The sequence below is a fragment of the Mus pahari genome, chromosome 8, assembly GCF_900095145.1.
Source record: "Mus pahari chromosome 8, PAHARI_EIJ_v1.1, whole genome shotgun sequence".
Taxonomy (NCBI): domain Eukaryota; kingdom Metazoa; phylum Chordata; class Mammalia; order Rodentia; family Muridae; genus Mus; species Mus pahari.
In genome coordinates, this window is record NC_034597.1 from 19322801 (window position 1) to 19339809 (window position 17009).

The following is a 17009-nucleotide window of genomic DNA, read 5'->3' on the forward strand; positions in this document are numbered from 1 at the left end:
CACACACACACACACACACACACACACACACACACACACACANCACACACACACACACACACACACACACACACACACACACACACACACACACACAGCATAGAAAGAATCTTATTGTGGAAGCTGTAATAGGTTACAGTGTGTCCCACAGCATATCCCTCTGTCCATATGTCTTCACTTGCAATGTCCATTGCAATGATTTAATGGTCTAGTTCCAGGTCTCTGGCTTTTGTAACACCATCAGTATTGGATCCTCATCAGGACTTCTCCTGGTTACCCTGTTGTTGCCCTGTATCATGGAGATCCTCCAGCTCTGAATCGGCAAGACTGGCTCTTTCACACTTCCTAACCATTAGCAGATGATATAGAATTTTGTGGTGGGTCAACTCAGAGCCCTGGATCTTGGCTTGGGAGGTAGCTGAGTTGTTCAGTGTGCCAGCTCTTCTTTATCTGCACCACTAGCACTCTCTAGCAATACTTCAGCTAGGCCACCCAATGCCACCATTGACATGAGGCAGGATCGGCTCTCCTGCTCTCATACCCTAGAGATCCAGGGGGTTTGCAAGAGCAGAGGGTGAATACCGATGGTGAGATGTGCGGAATTGGGATGCATAATGTAAAATCTACAGTCAAATCAAAAGTTAGAAATAAAACAGACCTAGTGCTTAGCTGCTCTGCCCTCACCTGCATTCTTAGAACTGTGCAATTCAGTAAGGCACAGATGTCACTACCCTGTTAAAGGGCCACATTTATAATACCTAGAAAAGTGGCTGTCTCCAAAACATATCTTCCTATTTCTTGACTGGAGATACAAAGGATACTGACAGAAGGGACATGAAGAAGCCTGAGTCACAACTGAGCGCTCAGTAAGAGACAGATGCTTTCATCAGTATGGCCAGTTTGGGGTAGTATAACTGCCAATGAATTAGTTTTTTTTTTTTTTTTCTAAAAATTAACTTTTGTTTTTTAAGTTAACTTTTGATATAATTAAAAATTTGTATGAAAGTTTTGAAAAGCAGTGATCATTCTGAGTTCTTAGAACAAACAAACTAGACTTCAGTGAGACTTATACCAATGGAACCAGCAAGCCCATGTGCTCAGAGGTCATTGCTCAACTCTCTCGTGGAGGTCAGTAGTTTCTGATGGTCATAGAAGAGAAGCCTGTGGGGCCCCTGTGCCAAGGTTCAACCTTGATTTGGAGAGGGATTTCTGAAAGAGAGGTGTTTGAGAACAGTGAAAAAAAAAACTTGAAGTCGATTGTGGGGTACAAGCTCACAGCCTGTTTTCTGCTTGAAACAGCTTTCTCTGGAGATCTCTAGATAGCTCCTCCAGATAGCTCAGCTTTCTCACACCAAGGCCCAGTTTTTATTTACTTATGAATTCAGTCATTTACTCCAAGTTCCCTTTTGATTATCCCATAAATCAGTATTCCATGACCTCAACCCCCTGATTCTTAGAAAAAGACAGTATATATATATATATATATATATATATATATATATATATATATATTGCAACTGAATTCAGAGATCTGCCTGCCTTTGTAAGCACAAACAATAAATTTATCTGGGTGGGATCCTGTCCTGAGATTGCCATTCTAACCATGTCTGGGCCAGGACCTAAATCCACTCTGTCCCAGGCCAACCTTGAACACAGGAATCTGCCTTTCTGACAAGCTGGCTCATAGTGCAGCTGCCTCTGTTCTTTTAGGTCGACAAAGGTCTTCATATAATTCATATGGCATCCTTAAATTTTGCATAGTTCAGAAAATATCTTAAACTCTTGTTTTCAGAGTTCTTTCCCACAGCCTTATGGACTGTCCTAAAGGTCACAGCATTTACCATTTTCGTTAAGGACATAGACACACACCTGCCTCTGAGACTTGTGCTGTCTCTGATTATCATGGAGTCATCAACCTTGGCAGTGAAGACATTCCCTGATAACCTTGGCTGGGAGAATGTTTTTTAAAGGAGGATCATGAAGTAAAAATATTTTTTAATATAAACAAGCTTCATATCTACAAACTGTCAACACTCAAGGAGGCCCACACCCTGGTAGCTCTGCTCCAGGGGTGGAAAACCATGTCACACCATTCCTTCCAGGTCATGCAGGACTTGGCACTACTGCATTAGGTCTAGTCCTGTCTGGTCTGTGGCCTCTCCAAGCAACCCTTGAAGTTTTCATTCTGTCCTTCTGGAACCATGCAAGCACCAGCCTAAGTCAGCGTGATGACATTTCTACAGCAGAGCTAGAAAACCCTTGTTTGTTGCTGGACAGAAATCCTGCCAGAGAAATTCACATACAAAAGAAACTAAAATCCTAAATGTAGTTTCATGTTCCATGGGCTAGAACTTGAAGCCTTAATAGACTCACTGACCTGTTATTACCATATGATAACCATAGGCCACACATGACTGTTGAGCTCCTGAGGCATGGATGGTCTTAATAAGATGTATAGGAAGTTCAGAGTAAGTGCTAGGTTTTAAAAACAATCTGAAAAAGTAAAATATCTCATAATTTTCATATTGATTATATGCTGAATAGTGATATTTTAGATATAATGAGTTATATTACATGTTGTTAAAAATAATCTCATTGTTCTTTTTGATAGTGTAGCTTAAAAAAATTTAAAGTTCCAATGTGGCTTATATCATCATTTACTGTAGATACATTGGCTTAGTTTTTTTTTTTCCTGGAGGAATGGACGTGCCTACTCTAGACAATCTACATATACCACACACCACTCACCTCACCAAGGAAAATCAATTGTATTATCAATTATGTTAATTGACCAATTGTCAGATATTCATCAACTGCAGAGACTATCGAGATACTTTTTGTGTGACTCTGGAATGTTAGCTTTCAATTAAAGTCTGCAATAAACTAATCAACTGCCCTGGAGAATTTATTCCCAGGTGGGAAACATATGTATCCACCCACCCAAACACCTCCCAGTACCTACACACATATACACTGTGTGCTGAAACATTTTAAAATCAATGTTAGATGATATACAATTCTCTGGTAGTGTGTATTAAAACACAAAATCTTACCTTTTCTTAGAGCTATTGGTCAGCCAGCCTTTATTACATTTCTACAGTGTATAAATCATAGGATTAAGGGCTACAGAAAGCACAGTAATAAAATATAAACACAATAGCAAATATTTATTGAGTGTTTCTGGGTACCAGGCACTGTGCTAAGTTTCTTTCTTCTGTTATTATTTAATCCTCAAAACAACTGGATAAAGGAGGTACTGTTATTGATTTCTTGTATCATATTTTTATTCATGCTTGTGTTCTATGGTTGGGTTCACAGTCATTGCTCTGAGTTGGTTGGACATGTATGTGCACCGCAGTCTGTTTGTGAAGAGCTATTTCCTTGAGTGCTTGCTTATCTATTTATTGGACTCAGTGCCATGGGTTTTATTTTCATCCCCAATTTTTCTTCCTCCCAAGCCCATGATATCTAACTCACATATTCACTCCCAAAGACTCAGCTTCCTTTGAATTTTGTTCTTCTTTACTTTTTTCTTTTTAAACCTCTTTCAATATGGAGTGGAAGAACTGGAATAGAATTTGAGGTCCTATGTTCAGAAAGAGCAAAGGAGAAAGAGGGCTTTTCATTTCCCCTAGGTTCATGTAAATTACATGTACTGTAAATTTTTACAGTATGTGTAAAAATCTAGTTTTAAGATGCCTACATCTTATCAAATCCACAAGTTATAGTAGCTTTTTTTGAATGGTTTAAGGTATCATGCTTTTCCTTCAATCCCTGCAGCGACCTGGGGTTGGTGGGGGAATTCTTGCCTCTCACAGTCCATTGAAGATGCTGACTTTCAGAGGATCTGATATCTTGCAGCTCCACCATCTACCAAATATAGCCTCCAGGATATCTAAGGAATGGCAGAATGTTGGTATGCCAACAGGAAGTGATGTGCTACATTTGGGAGCATGAGTAAAATCACAGACGCCATCTTTCTGCAAGGGGGCTGCCTGGACAACCCAGCCCTTTTCAGCATTCCGGAGGGCAGAGCATTGTCTGTGAACGAGAACAAGTGGTCTCCACCACAGCAAGTGTGGGGTTTGAGGTTATTTTGTTGTTTGCATCTTTGGAAGCTGTGTATGTTATGTATCCTTCCAACTTTGAAGCTGTCTTCTCATTTGAATGATTGTGAGTTGAATCAAACTCAAATAGACCCTTAACCCAAGTCTGCTATTAGGGAAAACAAACAAACGGAAGGACTTTGGATGTGGAATAAACTATCTTGGGAACTTTTGTGAGCATTCTGGTTTCCTTCTCTTTTAAAGTTGCTCTTCATGAAGGCATGTTTGTTTTATTCCTGAAGAGTTGTCAAGCAAGTCACAAGCAGCGTTTCCTTTCTCATCGAGTGTTTGTTTCTGGAGTGTTGTTGCCATTTTAAGATTGACACAAACCACTTGATTCTTAAAATTATTTCTGGCACATCAAGTGGCAGTTGGTGTTATGTCACAATCTTGAAACTGTTTCTGAAGGCACACATAAAATACGGCAGAGAGGTCAGGAGCTATTTCTATAGAATTTTTAGAAGCACACCTCACTATTGTAACTGGTTATAATTCCTGGGTGCTGACATGAAGATTAATAATGTTTAACTCTGATTTTGGCAATTTCATTGCCACAGTCCTTTCCTTTCAAGTTATTACCTGGAACCTAAGTGATAACAAATGTTTTGTTTTATATTGCCAGAAACAAAGTTAATTTTTCATATGTTACATGTTTTTATACATGGACACACACACATGGATAAAGACACACTGACACCCACAACTGGATCAATAGGAGATGAGAAATTCTCTTAAAATGGAAAGCTGTTAGTAGTTTAAATACTAGGTGACTAGGTCTCAGGTGGTTAAATGATATGGGGAAAATGGGAGTTCAACTGTATGGGTCTTTGTGCATTGATTATATCATACAGTTCTCGTTTTCTTTTCTTCTTTTTTTTTCTCTTGGAAATGATAGCCCACTTTGCTTTGCCAAGTATTATTATTGAGTCAACTGCCAAAGTTTAAGAGAGAGTGTCAAAGGCTCTTAAAATTATTTGGTGTTGAGTGAAGGGACAAAGAAAGGTATTCTACGTTCCCAAACAGTTCAACTTTTATCTTTCTACCTGATGTTAGACAGAAAGGCCTTCCTGATTTCCCCTTTTTAATGTAGTGTGCACTGTTGGCAGATATCAGCATGGTAGTAAGGGCAACTTTAATCCACTCATTGATACTCATTTTAGAATTACACATTCTAATTTCTCACAGAATAGGCTTTTTCTGGCCTGCTCGTCACTATCTTTACACTTCTGTGCATCAGAAGTCCTGCACGCTTGCTTGTGGTTTTGCACCATCTGGAAGTTCAAGTTTGACTTTAGAAATGATGTCATACTTGCTTACTGCAAGCTGAGCTAATGTTGGTTGAGAATTGGATCCAGTTCAAGTTAAAGTTTTTTATTTAAAAAAAAAAAAAAAAAAGACCCTCAAGTTGGTCCTCCCCCCCTTGATTCTAGGAGACTTTACAAAGCTTTAAAGATAGAGGGAAGGTGATTGAGGGGATGTTCCAAATTTCTTTGAAGTTCAGTTCATGCCTATGGTCATGGAAAATAAGCTCCCATGCAGAAGAACTCAGCTGGCACTGGCATCTTCCTGCCACATTGAGTTTGGGTGTTGTGAGTAGCATGTTGATCGCATCCATCCTTGCTCTCTGTTTTAGTCTAGGGAAAAAAAATGTTCTCATAGAAGGGCTTACCTTTAATCTCTTCTGGTCTCAGGACAGTTCACAGCAGGGCACTGCCGAATCACAAGTGCTAAGAAAGTGCCACAAACACTGTTTGGATTATTCATTTTCTGCAGCCCCTTCATCCAAATGCTCTCCACTGTCATTCTTCCCCCATCCCCCGCCCCACTGTCATTCTTGATCTCACATGTCTGTGTGGATGGTGGGCATTTTCTTTTGGTCCACAGATGGACCATCCTGCTTTGACAGCTAGGATGCAGGACTGTTGTATTAGAAAACCTGCCGTTCTCAGTCTCTGATCACAGCACGCCAGCTCTCTCTAGTTGTGCCGTCAGAATTGCTCACATCTATGTCTTGTTGCCACAATCTTTTTTTCCCAAGACAATCACTTGTCACCCTTCTCTCCTGGTTATTTTAACTTTTTTACTTCTTGTGGTTGCTGCTGCTTGATTTTCTGCTGTGGAGGGCCAGGATCAGGCATCCATTACTATAGCATTCCATCATCCTTAAGTAACCCATTGTCCCACAGCCCCTTTGTTCTCTCAGGAGGCTTATATGGTATTTTGGTTTCTGGACTTGGTTTTGCTGTCCTTTGGTCTCTCAGTCATGAAAGAGAATGGTGTTCATGTCAATTCTCAGTTACACACTCATATTTTTCAATTTGGTGAAAATACCAAATTTAAGTATATTGAAGTATAAATTATAGAACTGTATGGTTTAGTGAGCTTTGATAGTTGTCTGCATCATGTATCTGCTCTCAATCAATATCCAAAACAAAAGTGCCCTTCCTGTGGAATCACATATAAAACTTTTCCAACCAAAAGTGAAAAGTGGAATACACCTGCATGCCTGTCATCTCTTGGTACTTCTCACACTTCTTCCCTAGTAGCCAGACTTACTGTCCTTCTTTCAGGAAACATGGCATGCCATGGTCAAGCCCATGTCAAATAATCCGTATTTACTCAGGTCTTCTGCTCTTTACACATTCTCTCAAGGCTTCTTCTGTCCCCCTTTAATATTATTTCATAGGGAAACTGATTTCAGCCTAAGAATTGTGGAGTGATGGTTTGAATGAGAATGGCCCCCATAGGCTCAAAGATTTTGAAGTCTTGGTTCCCAGTTGATAGACAATCTTGATGGATTAGGCTGGGGGAGGTGGGATCCCTGATTAAATGATTTCTTTTATAAGAGTTGCCTTGGTCATAGTATTGCCTCATAGCAATAGAACTGTATCTAAAACAGATGGAAACATTCTGGTGCTGTCATTTATGTCTGTTGACATGGCAGTCAATAATTTTAGCAAAGATTTCTAGTCTTAACATTCAATTGACAAAACAAATGCCTTGAGAGTAATGTATTAGATATCATTGTTTAGCACAGAATCTCCTAGGAAACTTGTAGGTGGTTGCTAATAATGATTAGGCTTTCATATGGTGTGTAGTGGTTGTCCTTAGAAACTGACACAGTATGCATTTGTAAACATTAGTAAGAATGTGGTGGAAATTGATAAAGGGGAATCTGAAAAGACAAAATTAATTTTAAATGACTTTCATATTTTTTGTATTATTGATATTTGTATTTTTGATAATTTGGTGATTTTCTTCTATGACCTGATCTGAGCTGTCTAGTCCAGAAATCAAACTTACTTCATGAATGGTATGCAGAATGGTAAATTCCCCATAAGGCTTGGGGCTTGGGAAATGACTCTGTTGGTAAGATAATTGCCATGCAACATGATGACTCAAATTGGGACCCCAGCACCCAGGGAGAAGCCAGATGTGACAGCATGCATCTGTAATCACACTTCTGGTGAGGCAGAGACAAGAGGATCCCTCCGGGCTTGTTGGCGAGTCACTATAACTGAATTGGTGAGCTGCAGGTTTAGCAAAATACTATGTCTGAAAAAAATAATAAACCAGGGTAAATAACAGTTAAAAAAAGTCACTTATCAGCCTGGAGACTCCACATGCTCAAACATATATGCACGGATGCATCCTCACATACATGTGTACACAATCACGTGAACATGTAACATATCACATATAAATACACATAGATAAAATACATAAAGCTTATGTTTTTTCCTCTAATTAATAACATTTGAAAAATGTGAGTCTTGATATTCTAATGTTTGGATTCAGGTAAAAATGGGGATTCTTTGGTGTTCTTTTGTCTGTTTTTAAAAAGGGTTTGGAAAGCAGTCATCATCTGAGTTGAGGATATGTGTTTTGCTCCCTGGCAGCATCGCTTCCTCATGGCCCCATGCATTTTTCTAATTTAGCAGCCTCCCTACATGTCTATATTGTTCATCCAGATGCTCTTTGTGTTCTCCGTGTTCTTGGACGATCCTGCAAAGCATGAGCAATGTTTTCCCTCCCTGGGATCTCAAGTGGAAGAATTTGTGTGCCTTGTTCACTACCCTAAGCAAACATATTGCTTCCCATAAGTAGGGAAACAAACATGAGAATGTGCTACTATCTTGCGATGCCTTATTTCATGAAAACTCTATCGAATTTTTAGAAAGTATCACTGTTCAGCTATTTGAACAACAGAACTTTATGGTTGATTGTAGGTTCTCAAAATGCATTAAGGTGACTTTAAAATAGATTTATATTCTTATTATATGTATTGGACGTTTTTTCTACATGTATGTCTGAGCACCATGTGCATGCATGTTTCTAGAGCCAGGAAAATGGTGTTGGATCCCTCAGAGTTAACAACCTCGGGGATAGTTGTTATCCACTATGTGGGAACCAGAATTGAACCTGGGTCCTCTGAAAGAACACCCAAATAGTGCTCATAACCACTATGAGCCATTTTTCTAGTCCCCACCAAGGTGTCCTTGAACAGGAGTAATTGCACTCTGCTCAGGTGCTGTGCGCTGCCACCCCTCTATACAGAAGAGCACTGATTTTTGACCATCTCGTTGTAAAGCCAAACCCTTCTGTCTTTGTCCTCATCTCAGGTAGATGCACTGAGATTACGCCTGGAAGAGAAAGAATCTTTTCTCAATAAGAAAACAAAACAGCTCCAAGACCTTACCGAAGAGAAGGGGACCCTCGCTGGAGAGATCCGCGACATGAAAGATATGTTAGAAGTAAAGGAAAGGAAAATCAATGTTCTTCAGAAAAAAGTGAGTAGCTGATGTAACCCCTTTAAGCTGAGAGTTGTTGCCATATATGTGTCTGATATTTCAGAGAGATTTATTGCCGTGGAAGATAAAGTATCTTGAAAATTTAGATTGGGATTATCGACTTTTTATTTACTGGTATTTAATTTACTAATTGTAAATTATTTGTAGTGTGGTCTGTGTGTTTTCTATTTGATTACCCAAGAACTAAATAGAGATTTTTTAAAAAAATTGTAATCTTAATCACTGAGGAATTATACCAATTTATGTGCAAACCTAAAACTTAAGCCCGTGAGGCTAAGATCTGGGACTGTGGCTCAGTGGGAAGGGTTCAGACTTAGCATGTGCAGGGCCCTGAGTTCAGGCTAAGGAACTCAGGAAAGATAAGTAGATGAAAAATATAAATTCCAAAGTGGCAATTTAAATTTTTTTCATTATGAAAGTTGACAAGTATTTTAGGGAGTGTGTCTTAATGACGTATTTTAGATATATTCTGTAGCTACATTGACTTTGATTGATCACATCTTATTGTCTTTATCCATTTCTATTGCCATAGCAAATATCCTAAACTGAGGAATTTATAGAGTGACATTTAGTTTCTCGCAGTTCTTGAGTCTAGAGAGCCCTGGATCAAACTTCACATGGTTTGGTGTCTGACAAAGGTCTCAAGCGGGGCGTGGTGGCACATGCCTTTAATCCCAGCACTCGGGAGAGAGACAGGCAGATTTCTGAGTTCGAGGCCAGCCTTCTCTACAGAGTGAGTTCCAGGATAGCCAGGGCTAAACAGAGAAACCCTGTTTCGAAAAACCAAAAAAAAAAAAAAAAAAAAAAAAAAAAAAAAAAAAAAAAGTCTCTTTGCTTTCAAGATGGCACCTTCTCATTACACGCTACCCCAGGGCTAAGTGCTTCATTCACACTCGATGACAGAAGGCATAAAGACCCATCCCATATACAACCACCACACCCAGACACTATTGCATATGCCAGCAAGATTTTGCTGACAGGACCCTGGCATAGCTCTCTCTTGTGAGGCTATGCCAATGCCTGGCAAATACAGAAGTGGATGCTCACAGTCATCTATTGGATGGAACACAGGGCCCTTCATGAAGGAGCTAGAGAAATTACCCAAGGAGCTGAAGAGGTCTGCAACCCTATAGGAGGAACAACAATATGAACTAACCAGTACCCCCAGAGCTGTGTCTCTAGTTGCATATGTAGCAGAGGATGGCCTAGTCAGCCATCAATGGGAGGAGAGGACCTTGGTATTGAGAAGATCATATGCCCCAGTACAGGGGAGTGCCAGGGCTAGGAAGTGGGAGTGGGTGGGTTGGGGAGCAGGGTAGGGGGCGGGTATAGGGGGCTTTGGGGATAGCATTTGAAATGTAAATGAAGAAAATACCTAATAAAAATGCCTTAATAAAAACAAGATATAAAAAAAAAGGCATAAAGGCTAAGTTAGTTCCCCTTTGCCCTTTTATAAGGTCCTTAATCCCACATAGAAGGTCACGGCTCTCTTGACCATCACTTCTTCTTCTTCTTCTTTTTTTTTTTTTAGATATTTTCTTTATTTACATTTCAAATGCTTTCCCAAAAGTTCCCTGTACCCCCCCCCTGCCCTGCTCCCCTACCCACCCACTCCCACTTCTTGGCCCTGGCCTTCCCCTGTACTGGGGCATATAAACTTTGCAAGACCAAGGGGTCTCTCTTCCCAATGATGGCCAACTAGGCCATCTTCTGCTGACCATCACTTCTTAAAGACTTCACCTATTAATATATATATTTAATATATATAATGTGGTAAGAACATACAAGGAGCTCTACCACAGTGATCCAGTAAGATCACTCTTTAAGTGTCCTTTTCATTCTCTATTAGAGACCTTGATTTTGTGACATTGCCATGGTTTTACTTTGGAGAGTTCTCACTGTCCGTGTTATACAGTTTTGGGGACCCAACATTTTCCTTATTATTGTTATCTTTAAAAGGTCAGCAAGAAGAAGAGCTGTTTCATAACCCTGCTCTCCTCTGAAAATCAAAATGCTAGGGATATATAGGACTTTCTGATCCAGGGGGTAGCTATTATGGAAACTGTCATCATCAGCAAACTGGCTGGCCAGGAAGCCACTGTGGTCCTGTGGTCCTGTGATGCTGCTGGTGCAGACACGTAGGGATAACTGGCTCCTCCTTTTGGTGTCATGTGTCACCACCTCTCACCTGGATTATAGCATCATTACCCTAGATGTTTTCTTGCATCCATTTACACTGGTGCTTCCTACACCCTGTTCTTAACATGGAAACTACAATTTTCCGTTTGGATCTCAAAAGAATTTAAGTCACTCTCTAATCAGAACTTTCTCATGCCAGCCACTTATATAATTTATAGGTCTCGGTATAAATGAAAACATGGAATCCCTTGCGCCTATATTAGTAATGTTAAGATAGTAATAGTAGATCATTAAGTCAAGAAGAGTGGCCGGCACAGCTGTACAAGTCACAAGTCCATGATTCTGTCCCATCCAAGGTAGTCCTGCTTTCACTGAAAGTTGCAGGTGGAAATTCTTACAAAAGTCACAGAGCCCTAGTTAATTTGACTCCTGATCGCTTGTCCTCTTTCCTTTGCTCATGCAATATTAGTAACTAACGGCTGTATATTCTGTATATTCTTATGAGAGACATACATGTTCTCTCATAGTGCAGACATTTTATAGAACTTCAGCTTTCATAGGGCACTGGTTCCAGACCCATGGTGCTCTCTATCAACTGCTAAGCTCTTCAGTTGAAATGAGTTATAAGTATGACAAGTGTATGCTATTTTAAAGATTTTTTTCAAGGAAACTACATGTAAGAGCACTTGACCATAATTTCTATATTATTTTATGATAATGTTTTGGGTGTTATCAGTCACATAGAATATACTTCTAAAATTACTCTTACTTATATCTTACTGTCTATTGAGAATATTAGGAAATGTAAAATTACATATGTTAATCTCATTGTGGTTGTAGCATAAGGAACAGCTACAAACATTCACATAGCTCATGCCTTTGCTTCTTGAACATCTCAGTTCAAAAGGCCCTTTATCATAGGTCTTAATCCTTCCCTCCTATCCAGAATTCCATGTGTATATTCCGAATCCCTCTGGTTTACATGTACAATTCTATTTTTCTAAATAGAACTTATCACCATCTGGAAAATATATACCTTTTAAAAGTTTTCAATTGATATTATCAGATTCTAGAATGTAAGGCTTCATCAATTTTTTCCTCTGCTGTATTTTTAGCACATGGTAGGCATATTTGCTCAGTAAACATTTAATGAATGGGTGAATGAACTTACTCCAGGGTTAAAAGATGGAACAGGAGCGTTTGATGAGATAAGGTTAGGGTCTACCACTATCACCTATTGTCAGGAAAACCTATGCCTACCAACTTGACTGGAGAATGAGCTGTAACAAAGAAGAGAGGTGACACATGTTCCCATGGTCTGTGGTGGATTATCAATGGATTCCTAGGACCTACACCCTTCATCTTCCTATGTTTCTGTTACTCCATAAATGAATTCTTTACTCTTTACTCTTAGATAACAGGAAAAGTCTCTTTCTGATGTATTCCTGTTCTATCATGCTGGACCAGAAACCTAAGTAGTACACTGGCTTACCTTTTAGAAATAAATTAAAGTTAAATTAATTCTTGAAACTTTACCAAAGCATTAACAAGCTCTTGTCTAGCTTTCTCAGGATAATGGCTACTTAATTGATTGTATTGCTCGTTCATTTATGAACTTTTAAAAGTAGATTCCCATATTAAGTACTAGGTAATTAATAAAGATGATTAAAAGAGACCTGGGCAGAGACGACTATGCACCTTTGAAGGGGGTGGGGGCTGATCAGGGGTGGGGCTGATCAGGGGTGGAGCTGATCAGCACAGGTGGGACCAGCAGGGACTGTTAGAACAGCAGGAGCAAGAGTGTATTCTAAAGATTCAAAAAAGATTGTGTTAGTTTCCACTGCTGTGACAAACTCTCTCAAAAAGTCATGCAAAAGAAGGAAGGATTGACTTTGGCCCATGGTTTCACAAGATTCATTTGATGATTGGCTGGTTCTACTGCTCGGGTCTTGAGGTGAAGCTGAACATCATGGTGACCAGACAGTGTGCCAGACAAAGCTATTCATCTCATGACAGCTCAGCGACAGAGAGAGTGAGGAAGGGACTGGGGACTTGTACACCCTACTCCCAGTTAGTTGCTCACAGTGACCCACTTTCTTCAGCCAGCCAAGCTCTACTTCCTTAAATTTCTACCACTTTCTTAAATGCCACCAGCTAGAGCCTCGACCTTTATTTAGCATATGACCTTCAGGAACATTTTAGATCTGAGCCATGAAAGAAAGGTTTTATTTAAATCCTTAGCAGTGACTGAAAACAAGACTGGCATCTGCTGAATGTGCATGTACTGAATAGTGAGTATTGGGTTCTCTGTCCCAAGCACTGTTTTAGTCACATTTGACTGTTATCTAATGGTTCAGGTCCAAGAATTTACCTCAAAAAACTAAGGGCTAGTTTGGTTTACAGTAAGCCTGCCCAAGGTCATATAACCTAGATGACAGGTTTTACTTTTTGTGTTTGAGAAGATAGAATAAATCGGATAATGTAAACTGAGTGAATGAACTTCACTTTTTTTGACCCAGATTTGTATGATGATGACACCAGGTGTGGGCCTGAGCTGAGGAAGAAGTGCTCAGCTCATTGTTTGCCAGAAGTCCAGGCTCTATGTCCTTGTTCCTGAGTAGTAAGGGCAATAGTGGTTGGCAAGAGAGTAGGACAACACTTAATATCTAGGTAACCTTTTTAAACTGATGTGCATGTTTTGTAGAGCTTTAAATTTCTCCCTAATAGCCTAAAGCAAAGGTCTGAGTACAAGTTTGGAAGTTTTAAAATTGAGAACAACACTACTTAAGTATCATATCTTCTTCAGACAACACGTTTAAATCATGAACTTACTGGATTTGGAAATGTGAAGGGATTTATCAGAGTCACATTAATTTTTTCTTTTTACCTTTTTTTAACACACACACACATATGTGTGTGTGTGTGTAGTACACACACATATGTATATATACATACACATATACATATACATACACATACACACATATACACATACACATACATATACATGTGTGTATGTATTCACATGTACCAGAAAGTGTAGATGCATGTGGGCTTATGTGTGAGAATGTATGTGGAAATATAAGGCTGGCCTTAAGCTTCTTCCTTGATGGATCTCCATTTTAAACACTGCAGCAGGACCTTTCCTGTAGCTCACCATTCACCTACGCTGACTAGCTTGTGTGGTCCAGGGATTCCCTGGCCCGACCTCCTGTGGTTTTCAGGTGAGCTGCCACAGCTTTCTGGACTTTGCCTGGGTCCTCTGCCTAACATGCATGGGTTGTATATGGATTCTGGGGATCCAAATTCTGCTCCTCATGCTTGCATGACAAGTACTGTGTCCACGAAGATACATCCCTAGTTCGTGTTTCTTTTTAACTAAGTGTTCCCCAATATATTTGGAGAAACAATGAAAGCCCTGAAGTATAGTGAAGGGGCATAATCTATTATAACTTAATGTGACCAAGAAGTTATCTACAAAGTGATAGACACAGTTTAGAAGCCAATGCAGACATGTGCAAGCTTAAGCTAGACCAAGCCCCTACATAGAGTACAGGGGTATACACAAAGCCCTACGCCTAGCTAAGGAGCATTGATATTGATATCCCCTTGAAGAGGGAGGGTTACTTTCCGTTAAGGGTGTGGTACCTTGTGGTTCACAGCCTCTAGTAGATGGCCACATCTTCCAAGAGTGTAGACGCAGGACTAATTAGACTGATGGGTTAAAAACATCACAGCGTTGAGTGGATATGGTTTGGGAGGTAGACCTGGGAGAAGTGGGGGTGAGAAATGAGTACAAGCAAAGGACAGTGTATCAAATTCTCCAAGAATTACTTTTAAAATGTGGGAATAATATAGAAGCCAATGATGCATTGTCTTTGGGTCTGGAGACTTAAAGAGTTTTGTCTACATTAAACATAAACATCTACTTCAGAGCAGGCCTGGATTGGAGCAGCATAAGCTTTGGATTACGGTGTGTTGGTACGGAATAATAATAAACTCACCTCAAAGTCAAAACTGCAATATTATGTCGTTGGCAACCTGCACTGTGTTTTCATGCTAGAGGAACGGTCTTTTAACTGGAGCTAAATAAAGAGAGAAGCTCAAGTGGCAGGTCACCTCTGACCAACCTTTTACAGGAAGACAGAACACTCAGGATGGACTTTTGACCCTGATGTCATAGTTTGCCAAAAGGTACAGAATATTTTACTAGGAAACAAAATTGTGCTTGTAAGTGACTGTTCACTGGGATTTCCACTTGATGTTCTACCAAAGGCAGGAAACACTAGTTTTGTTTTGGAACCATAGCCTTTTGTTCCCACACCTGGATACAACATTCAGCTGATGAAGTGTTACTTGACTATTGAGTTTTTGTAGGAAATGCTATAAAACCTTGATGACAGTGTACATTTGGAGCATCTATAGTGCCCATGCTTTTAGGGCATGGTAGCAATATTTAAACCGCAGCAGTTTTTTCGATTGCCATGAAGCTCATGGATGCTTAGAGCATAAACTTGCTTCCCAAGAATTTGCTGTAAATTTTCAATATCCATTTTCATTCTAGGTCTCAGTTATATGAGCACTGTAAATGTACATACCAGGGGTGCTTTATGCAGTGAGGGAAGAACATGCAGTGGACGTGTAGATTGCTTTCTGACTGGGAGATTGGAAGGAAGGGCAAGTGGAGTTGGCTCCTGGGCATGGTGTGCATGGATCTGCTAACTTCAGCACCTTTATTCTCCCTGTTTGGGATTACTGTGGTTGAAATTCAGACAGACAATAAACTTAGGGGTAAAGATGCACTCTTTTACTGAATTTTCTCTGTCTTAGGGTTTTATTGCTGTGAAGAGATACCATGGCCACAGCAACTCTTATAACAGAAAGCATCTACTTGGGGCTGGCTTTTAGTTTCAGAGGTTTAGTTCATTACCATTATGGCAGGAAACATGGTGCCGGAGAAGGAGCTGAGGGTTCTACATCTTGGTCTGCAGGCAGCAGAAGGAGAACTGAGAGACACCAGCCGGACTTGAGCTTCTGAGACCTCAAAGCCCATTCCCAGTCAGTCACCCACTTCTTTAACAAGGCCACACCTCCTAACAGTGGCACTCACTGTGGGCCAAGCATTCAAACACAGGAGTCTGTGGAGGCTATTCCTACTCAAACCACCACACTCCCCATAGATCAGTAACTTCTACAGTTCTGAAGGAGAGAGAGAGAGAGAGAGAGAGAGAGAGAGAGAGAGAGAGAATATATTCTCTTGATCTCAGAAAGCCGATATCCTGGTAGGGAAGTATTAATGCCTAACAATCCTTTAGGCAACTGCATGTGACATGCTATCGAAAGCATACCGTTGGTAGTGTATATAGCAGAACTACTTCTGACTACTTTAAGCCATAAAAAACTATAGGAAAAAATGTCTCAAACCACAATAATTAGTTTTAGAAGCAAGATTGTTTATGATTAATAACTGTGTCAGCACTAGGAGGCCAAAGGAGGAGGCATACCTCTTCAGGGCTCATAACTAGAGGTAAAAGAGCAGTCGGGTGTCACCTCCATGCCCTTACACCCTCCTCTGTCTGCTCTCACATTGCCAACTCAGTAGGGATTCAGACTTTTTTTTTTAACTTATTTTATTAGATATTTTCTTCATTTACATTTCAAATGCTATCCCGAATATCCCCTATACCCTCCCCCCACCCTGCTCCCCTGCCCACCCAATCCCACTTCTTGGCCCTGGTGTTCCCCTGTATGGGGCACATAAAGTTTACAAGACCAAGGGGCCTCTCTTCCCAACGATGGCTGACTAGGCCATCTTCTGCTATATATGCAGCTAGAGACACGAGCTCTGNGGNNACTGGTTAGTTCATATTGTTGTTTCACCTATAGGGTTGCAGACCCCTTCAGTTCCTTGGGTAATTTCTCTAGCTCCTCCATTGGGGTCTCTGTGTTCTAT

The 17009-nt window shown here is 40.2% G+C and overlaps 1 protein-coding gene across 14 annotated transcripts in view; it reads left to right on the forward strand.

Moving 5' to 3' along the window:
- The window catches only part of Erc2 (ELKS/RAB6-interacting/CAST family member 2), an 841097-nt gene that overhangs the window by 333848 nt on the left and 490240 nt on the right, over positions 1–17009 (forward strand). For all 14 annotated transcript variants that reach the window (XM_021202981.1, XM_029541503.1, XM_029541494.1 and 11 more), the window contains one exon: positions 8729–8896. In XM_021202981.1, the coding sequence (XP_021058640.1) occupies positions 8729–8896 (168 nt within the window). The remainder of the gene's footprint in view (positions 1–8728; positions 8897–17009) is intronic.